The following is a 10,000-nucleotide window of genomic DNA, read 5'->3' as shown; positions in this document are numbered from 1 at the left end:
CCGCTGGTGCACACTTTTTGGAAAAGCATTTAAATTTTAAATGCTTTTGTTTTTCTTTTAAATTATTTTAAACCACCCACATTAGACTATAGGCTATACTTGTACATTTTATCTACGGAATCAATAGTCGAGCAAAACTGTATGATTTTGATCATGTTTGATCTGATATTTTCATGACTGTGAATGTGCTGACATGAAGACAGAGCTGGAGTTATTTTCACAGTCTCACTCTACAGGGATCACGAACACATGACATTCAATGTGCCGTGGTCCGTACTGATCTCACCGGAATTACCGACTGGCTGCTGCTATTGGACAAAACTAGGTCAGTTTCAGCCGAGGGCTGAGCGATGCTCACGTGTTCCTTAACTCATCGCATTTCTCACCAGACTCACTGTGATTGGACGTTGAGTTCCGCGCACGCAACACCTAACCAATCAGACGCGGGCGCGCTCTTGTTCTGCTGACTGCTGGCCACTAGCACTGGCTGTTACTGTGTACTGTTACTGAGCATTGGCCATTCCAAGAAATTGATTTTGTGTTTAGAGAAGTGTGTAATGCGGGAGGGTTTATTAAAACAATAATTTCAGTCCAGCTACAGTCAAATCCAAATGTATTTTTTTTCATATCAATGTTGTATTACATATATCTTTGTAAATGTATCTATTGTTCAACAAAGCTCACCCAGTGAGGTGCCTGAGTAGGCAGCATTGTAAGGCATCATTGGCACCCACTTAATAATGTTTGGTTAAAAAATAACCCAACAAGTAACCCAACCAATGCATTGGGTTAAAAGCCAGTTGGGTTAAAAGTATTTGTATATAACAAATATATTTCTAAATTACAAACTAAATATTGGGGAGTCTAGAATTTAATGTAAATATACATAATTGTATACATGAATAAAGCAATAAGCCCTTGAAGCCGTGATTTACAGTGAATTTAGAACAGCTAAGGCGCGTTGTTAAAACCCCCTTAGCTTTCTAAATTCACTGTAAAACTCACTTTTATAAAACGGTTACTCCATAAAAATATTCATTTTCATATTTATTTTATTCATGAAAAAAACACCAGCAACAAAAAATATATTTATTCCTATAACACATGTATTCCTCCGCCAAGCAATGTAGTTCCAAAGAGGTTGCTATGCTAAGCAACACATGCAGCAACAAAGACTCACAAATGGCAGTTGCGCAGTAACACTAATATAATGCGGTCACAGGTGTGTGTTTGTTGAGTAATTTACAACGGCTTCGAACGCAGCTCAACCAATCAGAATCAAGGACCGGAACTATCCGTTTTATAATTCAAAATACACAAGTGAACATACAACATACGTATTTATCCCAACAGCCGGGTTATTGCTAGAAATTAAGCAATCAACAACAACAACATAGTGACCCAATATGTGTAACCCAACGGTTGGGTAAAAAATAACCCAACGTTTTTTACTATGGCTTAACTAAAACTAAAACAATAAAACTATTAGATAGTTCCCTTCTATGTTTTTTCCTAATTCCTCTCACACTTTAATTATCTTTTTTCAATCGATAAAAAAATAAGATAAATACACTGCAGTGGTTACAAAGTAACATTGTTGAAACCCAAAAATAATGTAATCGTGAACGTGCAACAATGTATCGAGACATGATGGAGAAAGGGAGGGAGGGGGAGGGCCACGCCCCCAGCGCTCTCATTGGCCAGGGCTTTATTCAGCAGCTTGCCCTGTTCATTGACGTCACGGACGTCAGTCTTCGCACATGGAATAGCGAATCAGTTGCGCTTTTGCGCTCCAGCCTGACAAACTCACGGACGCGCGAGACCAGCCGCCGCTCATCGGTGACGCGCACGGGCTGAGGACTCTATTCCCGTTCCCTACTGCAGAGTTTTATTTTTATAAATTACATTTTTTTATTATTATTTCATTTGTTCAGGAAGATTGTTCTTTCCTTTACGCCATGGAGAAGATGTCTCGACCTCTTCCTATGAACCCAACTTTCCTACCTCCGGCTCACGGCGTCCTGAAATCCCTGCTGGAGAACCCCATGAAACTGCCCTTTCATCACGATGAAGGTATAAAGATGGATAGATGTTGCTTTTGGGGGTTTTAAAGCGTGTTCTGCACCAGCTGATGTTTGATGCTTTCCTTATAATCTACGCGTAAAAGCGCGTCTGTCACTGTGTTTTCACACCGTTAACCAGTACCTACTCATGCATGCATGCCTGTCATGTATAATCGCTTTGAATTCTGATGTGATTTTGAGCTGGAAGTTTGTTTATTGATATTTATATTGCATTGCAATCATTTTACGCGCAACCATAAATCCATTGCGCAGTGGATTTAACCGAAATGCATGATGGTATCTGTTTAAAATATGCTTATATTACAAAATTTGCTCACATAGAAGAGAAATAAATAAAGTCTACTGAACCAATACTGACTTTATGCGGATAGATGAAGTTCGCACCCAATGGAGAGGATTTTTTTCCCTCATATTTCCCTTTAGAGGGCGCCAGTGAGCCACCTCTGATTGTGTTTGTGCTTCATCAGTCCTTATCACATATTTAAAGTATAAATAAAAGGTGTTTTTTATCTTTGGTTGCACCTAAGGATTACGTGCATTCGCATGATATAGCATTTGCATGCCTTTTTCAGTTTGCACCCTAAAATATGTTGATTTGGGTGCATTTTTTTGAATTAGTTCCCCCCTCATGTCATTGCAAAACTGTACTTTGTTTGTTCTCTGGAGTGCTTAATGAGAAATGCTGGAAAGCAGCCACTCTTTTCCAGTGCAAGTGACTGGCACAACTGAGCATGACATGACTAAAAAGAAACAATCTGTCAAAATTAAGATGAAAAGTTGTATGATCTTGAATAAAGTGCAATATGTGGTGTGGACCAATTTTAAGATGCTTTGGAACTGCATTTTGTTAAGGTATTATAAAAAAAATATTGTAAATCTGTGTAAAAAAAAAAAAAAAAAAAAAAAAAAATATATATATATATATATATATATATATATATATATATATATATATATATATATATATATTGCTCTGTGCACATAACATGATTTAAATTGAATTGATTTTTGATAGTTCTGATGCTGCTTTCTTAGCTTGAGTTGTATTCACTTAGGCCTGTCGCGATTATTGATTAATCACATCATTTTGGTATGTAGTTATTCGATCTAATCGCAATTATTTGAGATAACTGCAATAATTGTGTGGTTTAAATTTCAATCACATTCTGCTAAAGAATATAACAACAAACAAACAAACAAACAAACATTATTACAAAGTATACAACAATAGATAAAGGTCTTCCTTCGAAATTAAGTTTTGTGGGTTTAATTAGACTGCATTATATTATATTATATTATGTTATATTATATTTAAAATAAATTAAATGGGCCTATTTTATTATAATTTGTATTATTATATTATATACAATTTAGAGTAAAAAAATGGTATTTGGCTTATACTGTAAGTGACATGAACAAAACTGAATTCATTCAGATCATTAATCACAATCATTAGTTGTTATTATATGATATATTTGTGTGTGAAAGTCGACAATAATGCCTCCATCTTGTTCCACCAGGGTTCGGGAAAGAGAAAGAGAAGGAAAAGAAGTTGGAAGAGGATGGAAACGGTCTAAACACCCCTCAGTCCGCCTTCCTGGGGCCGACGCTGTGGGACAAGACCCTGCCGTACGATGGAGACAACTTCCAGCTGGAGTACATGGATTTAGAGGAGTTTCTGCTGGAGAACAATATTCCCGCCAACTCTCAGAGCGAGCAGAACCAGCCTTCCCAGCAGCCCCTGCCACCACAGCCTCCTTCCACCCCGCCAACTCCTTCAGTGGTGGACCTCAGCAACCGGGCCACCACCTCCGTTCACTCCGGGATCGGGGGCCAGAACTGCCTCCAGAGTCCCAGCAGAGCAGGTACTGTCCCGATCACACACACCACTAACTCACTGACACCTCTCTTCACATACACTCTTAAACATAGAGGATCCAAAAGGGTGTGTTCGCAGCCATGCCACAGAAGTACCACTTTTGGTTCCCCGATGAACCTTTCAGTGAACAGTTCCACTCTAAAGAACCTTTTGTGGAATGCAGAGGTTCCGTGGATGACAGTAAAGAACCTTTATCTTTAAGAGTGTATGTTGAGTTTATCATCATCATCTGCATGTTTCGTTGGTTAATCATCAATGTAAAGTTCAATGGCTTCTGCACTACTTTTGGATTCTGTCGCTCTGAAGATATCGGATCTCTGGAGCCCTTTAAAGATTCACTAGCGTATAATTACCCAAAACTCAGGCTCCGGGCGAACGTCAGGGGTTTGAGTGACGGGTCGTATAAGTGAGAGATTCCTTGGACTTTGTTCGGTTGAAGTCCATGTTGTCAGGTGGTTTTGTGGATCATAGGCATCTCTGCTGACTTTCCCTGTTTCTTTTTTGCTTGAGGAATTTCACACTCATGCATATAGAAGACATAAATGCATTTCTGATACTGACTCTATTGAGGCCTGTTATTATGATTGTGACATTTTTGCAAAAAAACCCATAGACAGTTCATATATACAATACAGCATTAAAAAAGATGGGGAAAAAACACTTTACAGTAAGGTTTCATTAGTTAACAAGAACTACTGTAACAATGAAAAATCCTTCTAAAGCATTCATTAATCAGCATTTACTAATACATTATTAAAATCAAACGTATCTGTGAATATTATTTAAGGGACATGAGCTGACTAACAATGAACAGTTGTTTTCTTATTAAAGGTATAGCGGAGGATTTTCTTTTTCCGGGTGGATCATCAAGACTATTGGTCCTCCTAAGTGTCAATCATTCTGGTGATATGTTTACGTAAGGCCGTCGTACGTGCTCGTGCACACGATTCACACGATGGCGTGTGCTCAAAACACAGGTTGGGCTTCCCACTGATGCCTCAGTCGCGAAGTTTCTACTCGACAGGTAAAGTTTGGCATGCTATTTGGAGAAATCCATTTAAAATCACTGCTAGTAAAAGTTAATGTAAGCTATGATTAGCTCGTGCACACGTTTAATAGGCGTTCCCTCTCGGGAGCAGGTAGAGTGTTGCGCATGTGCATTTTTTCAAAAAGTGGAGAGGGCGGTTCTTTTCAAAAATTCGGGAAAATCCTCCGCTATACCTTTAACTAACATTAACAAAGATTAAAACAAATTCTGTAGCAAATGTGTTTCTCATTGTTAGAGAAATTATTAATTATTATTATTAATTATTAAAAATAGAAATTATTTCTTAGGCTCTGTTTACACCTGGTATTAAGGTGTGTTTCAGTCGACCGGATCACAAGCAGACGAGGGAGACTCGTACACGTTTACACCTGGTGTTTTAATGCGTCTCTTTTGTCCACTTTCAACCACTTCTGTCCTGATGTCTTCGAGGAGAGGGTCTATGTTTGGGTAAATGTATGCGTTTTTCAGATCTTTCGATATAAATGGACAAAATAAGCTCACACAATTTACATATGAACACGACGGAAAAACATACGGAGAACATCAGGTTTAGTTTCTGCTCTGAGTGAGTGTGTGTTAGAAATCAGGAATGATGAGAGAACATTGTGCTTGGTACGTTTCTCGTCTTCAAACCAAACTTGGGTCTCCAGCCGACAGTTTAAATCCCGTCTGGCTAGAGCGTTTCCCATAATGTTTACGCATTCGGTCAGTAGACGATCTTTCAAACACATTCGACCACATGAGCGTTTACACTATGAAAGCAATCCGGTTGAATGTGTTTTCCACTTCCTCTGGAAGTGGTGGAAAGTCGACAAGCTCAAAGTGTTTTAGACCCCGTTTACAACTGTGTTTAGTGTCGTCCACTTGTGATCCGATCCACCAAAACGCATCTTAATACCAGGTGTAAACAGGGCCTGAGTTAACTAATGGGACCTTGCTGTAAAGTCTTACCAAAAATAAACAAATAAAAATGCACATTTTGTTATTCAAACTATGAAGGAATGGCTCATCTGCCCAAACATGACTGACAGCTCCTGAGGGCCTTCAGAGTCAGACGTCACAATCAATCAATCATTCCTTCACGAGACAGTGACTTTCACAGGCACTTCACACACTTTCACACGCTTTCACAGCGCCAGAACCTGCCGTGTGAAATTAGACAAACAAATCCCCAAAGACATGCGTTACGCCTTCGGTTTGATGAAAGTGTGTTTATGATGTGTGTTTATGGCTAATGTATGTGGAAACCCTATAGAGACAGAAGTTGCGACATTCATCCTATTGACACACTAGAGTACTTTATGGACGTCAGTAATGATGAGGTATTGAAACATATGGATGAGAAATGGATATTTGAAAGACAAACAAACACACCCAGTTCACTCCTACATATATACATGTAGATTACGTGTGTAAATCTCACAAAACACGGTCCGTTTGACCCATGAATGGTTAAAAATAATCATGTTTTATCATTAAATCATTAAGAAATGATCACGATTTAGCACATTTTCACCTTAAATTCTCATGACTGCATCACAGTGAAATAATACTTTAATACAATTATGTTTTTAATTCAAATTAAAATGAAAAGCACTATAAATTGCTACCAAGGTGTATAAATACTTATATAATAATTAAATAATAATTAAATAATTAAAAATAATTTAAATAGCTTAATAATTAAATGTACTTAATTATCTTAAAAATAAGTGCAACATCATAATGGTCTGAAAAAAAAAAAAAAAAATATATATATATATATATATATATATATATATATATATATATATATATATATATATATATAATACAATGTAGTATAATGTAATATTATTTTTGACATTTTTGCTGTTTTGTACATGTTGCATCCGAGTGAAGTTGTGTGTGTAATGCAAAACCGAGCTGTCAGGATTTATAAGAGCTGGGGACTTTATAGCCACTTGAAGGGAATAAAAGTGAAGTGTCTGTCCAGCAACCCTGTGACAGGTTTTATTAGACATCTCTCTGTAAAGATCCGTTTACAGGTTTCGTTTAGCATTCCAGATCAGCCCACAGTCCTCGTGTGTAACATGAGTGATGCTGTAAAACCCTGAGCCAAGTGTGACCGTCACAATCTTCATGAGATCTGTGTGGATGTGATGAACTTCACTGTGTGTGTGTGTGTGTGTGTGTGTGTGTGTGTGTGTCTTCAGTGCTTGTTTACATTTCTGCATGTGCGTTACCATGTGCCTCAGTCTAGACGAGCGGTTCAGGCTCTGCTCTGCTCTGCACATTTCGGCTCACGTGAAGTCAGAGCAGTGTGTGTGTGCTGTGTGTGTGCGCTGCCATGTGATGAACACATGCTGCAGCGTGTGATGAAAAGAGAGAGAGAGAGATTGTCAAGGCCACCTGCCACTCAGCAGGTCCCACCCATCACACGAAAACCACGCCCCCTCAGCCCCGCCCATCTCCCGAGGCCGCGCCCCCTGTCCGTCTGTCTCTGAAGCACAGTCTGTTCTTCTCACATTGCCTGAGTCGTGCCTGTTTCACGTGTGGCTCTCAGTGAACGACACCAGCGCTGCAAATAAAGCATCAAACCACACATATCACAGACTAACATGCATGCAGAGATATTACACGGTTTTCACAGCAAAGTGTGTGTGTTTTGAGCCTCGTTCACACTGATTGGCTGCAGAGTCGCTCTGCTGTTGTTTGCATGGTCGAGCAAAATGCAGAATTTAATTTGGTTACACTTTATTTTAAGGTGACGTAGTTACATTGTACTTACTCAAATAAGTACTGAGTAATATTAATTAATACATGTACTTATTAAGTTAGCTAATAGGGTTTGGTTAAGGATTAGTTACTTGTAATTGTGCATAATTTACTGTTATTACTATAGTTAAGTGCATGTAGTAACTTGTACCTATGGCACCTTAAAATAAAGTGTTCCCTTTAATTTTAGAATTGGCTCCTTTAGTTGAATTTGAATTTGAACACAACACAGGAATTGCAATTCAACACTAAATAATAAATTCTCTGATATGTAGAGTACCTTTCCATAGAGTTCAGTACTGTCAAATTAAGAGCCATCAAATCTTTTTTTGATTTTGCCCATATTAATATTAAATATTTTAAATACAAATATCTTTATATTTAAAACATATATAAATATGTATTTGAATATATATATATATATATATATATATATATATATATATATATATATATATACAATTATTGTAATATTGATAATACATTTATGGGAAATTAATAGTTTTTCCTCTGGTCCATAAAAACAAAGTTAAATATAATTACATGTAGGGCCTATAAATAAAATATTATTTGTAAGTGGTATTTATAAATAATGATTTTTGATGATAAAATATAATAATGTTTTTGTAAATATTTCATATTGTGTGTGTGAATGAACTTGTAAAAGAATAATTTATAGTGAAAAAATGAAATGCAATTAATTCAAACCCAGACAGTAACAGAGTGTCGGCCCAGATCCGGCCCACATCTGGTACACTCTTATTCCACACGCAGTTAAATGCATTGCGATGTGAGCGTCTGTCAGTTCAAACGCCCCTGATCACTGGACTTCGCTCTCGATGTGCGTGAGTTAGCAGAGCGAAACAAGGAAGGGCAAAGGGTTATTCTTCAGCGTTGAAGAAATCACAGCCTGACACAGATCTGAATCGGTCATAAACCAGCGCTGTGATGATCGGTGTCATTGGCGTGTTCTGAATCTGGCTTTATTGGGTTCGTGGTTTATGGTTAAGCGTGCTGGTTCTGGGCTCACTGGCTCTATGATTAATGTTAGATACCATGTTGGCAAATGAGATGTTCTAATGTAATGAATCATTTCTTGTGAGTGATTCTTTCGAAGCAGCCGAGCTTTGGCTGGTTAGTTTACACACTGTTCAAGAGTTTGGAGTCTGTAAGATTTGTGAAAGAAGTCTCTTCTGCTCACCATGGCTACATTTATTTGATCAAAAATACAGTAAAAACAGTAATATCGTGAAATATTATTATAATTTAAAATAGCTGTTTTCTATGTGAATATGTGTTAAAATGTAATTTATTCCTGTGATCAAAGCTGAATTTTCAGCATCATTACTCCAGTCTTCAGTGTCACATGATCCTTCAGAAATCATTCTCATATGATGCTCAAAAAACATTTCTGATTATTATCAGTGTTGAAAACCAGTTGCTGCTTCATATTTTGTGGAAACTGCATGTGATACATTTTCAGGATTCAGAAAGAACAGCGTTTATTTGAGATAGAAATCTTTTGTAACATTATAACTCTCTTTACTGTCAATTTTGATCAATTTAATACATCCTTGCTGGATAAACATATTAAAACATATTTAAAAAAAATCTTCCTGAGCCCAGACTTCAGAATAGTGTATTTCAGTGTGTAGTTCAGCCCCTGCTGGTAGATGTTGTAACTGCACCACTTTAATGGCCATTCAAAGTATCCTTTGTTTTTTGCAAGAATCTTCAATTGCATGTAAACAAATTTAAGCAAAGGTATATGTTCCCTGTGTGCTGTGAATTTGAATATGCTTGGTGAACTTTTGGACCAGCTCAGTTTCCATGATCGAACTGTGCTAACAAACAGATTCACTCAAATAAAGCAGGCTTCCCAACGCCATTCGTCTCTGCTGGAGGCTTCAGGGGGATTTTATGATTTCAGGAAAGATCAGGATTCCAGCTCGGGTCAATTCCTGGTAAAAGGAAGAGCAGAGATGCACACAGTCGCTCAAATATAGCCAATGGAAAGCTTTTCCTAGCGCTAAATCCCATCAGCCGGCCTTTATCTGAGTCTCACAGCGGCACTTGAGCCTCTCATATATTATCTCTGATATATACAGTATATATATATGAAGAGTTCAGATGCAAAAGCCTCGAAGTGCCATCTGAAATTTTCTTCTAGAATGATCATTTTTATCAAGCTCATCACGATCATTCTAGAAGAAAATTTCAGATGGCACTTGC

General features: G+C 37.6%; 1 protein-coding gene across 2 annotated transcripts in view; it reads left to right on the top strand.

Annotated features, from left to right (window-relative positions):
- The first annotated feature begins 1,747 nt into the window (after nucleotides 1-1,747).
- The window catches only part of hlfa (HLF transcription factor, PAR bZIP family member a), an 18,038-nt gene continuing 9,785 nt past the window's right edge, over nucleotides 1,748-10,000 (top strand). For both annotated transcript variants that reach the window (XM_079869358.1, XM_079869357.1), the window contains exons 1-2: nucleotides 1,748-2,073; nucleotides 3,605-3,949. In XM_079869358.1, coding sequence (XP_079725484.1) covers nucleotides 1,959-2,073; nucleotides 3,605-3,949 — 460 coding nt within the window. In that variant the 5' untranslated portion in view covers nucleotides 1,748-1,958. The remainder of the gene's footprint in view (nucleotides 2,074-3,604; nucleotides 3,950-10,000) is intronic.

Source organism: Squalius cephalus (genome assembly GCF_949319135.1).
Source record: "Squalius cephalus genome assembly, chromosome: 1".
In the NCBI taxonomy this organism is placed as follows: domain Eukaryota; kingdom Metazoa; phylum Chordata; class Actinopteri; order Cypriniformes; family Leuciscidae; genus Squalius; species Squalius cephalus.
Note: the sequence above shows the minus strand (reverse complement) of the source record. Positions and strands in the feature narration are given on the sequence as shown.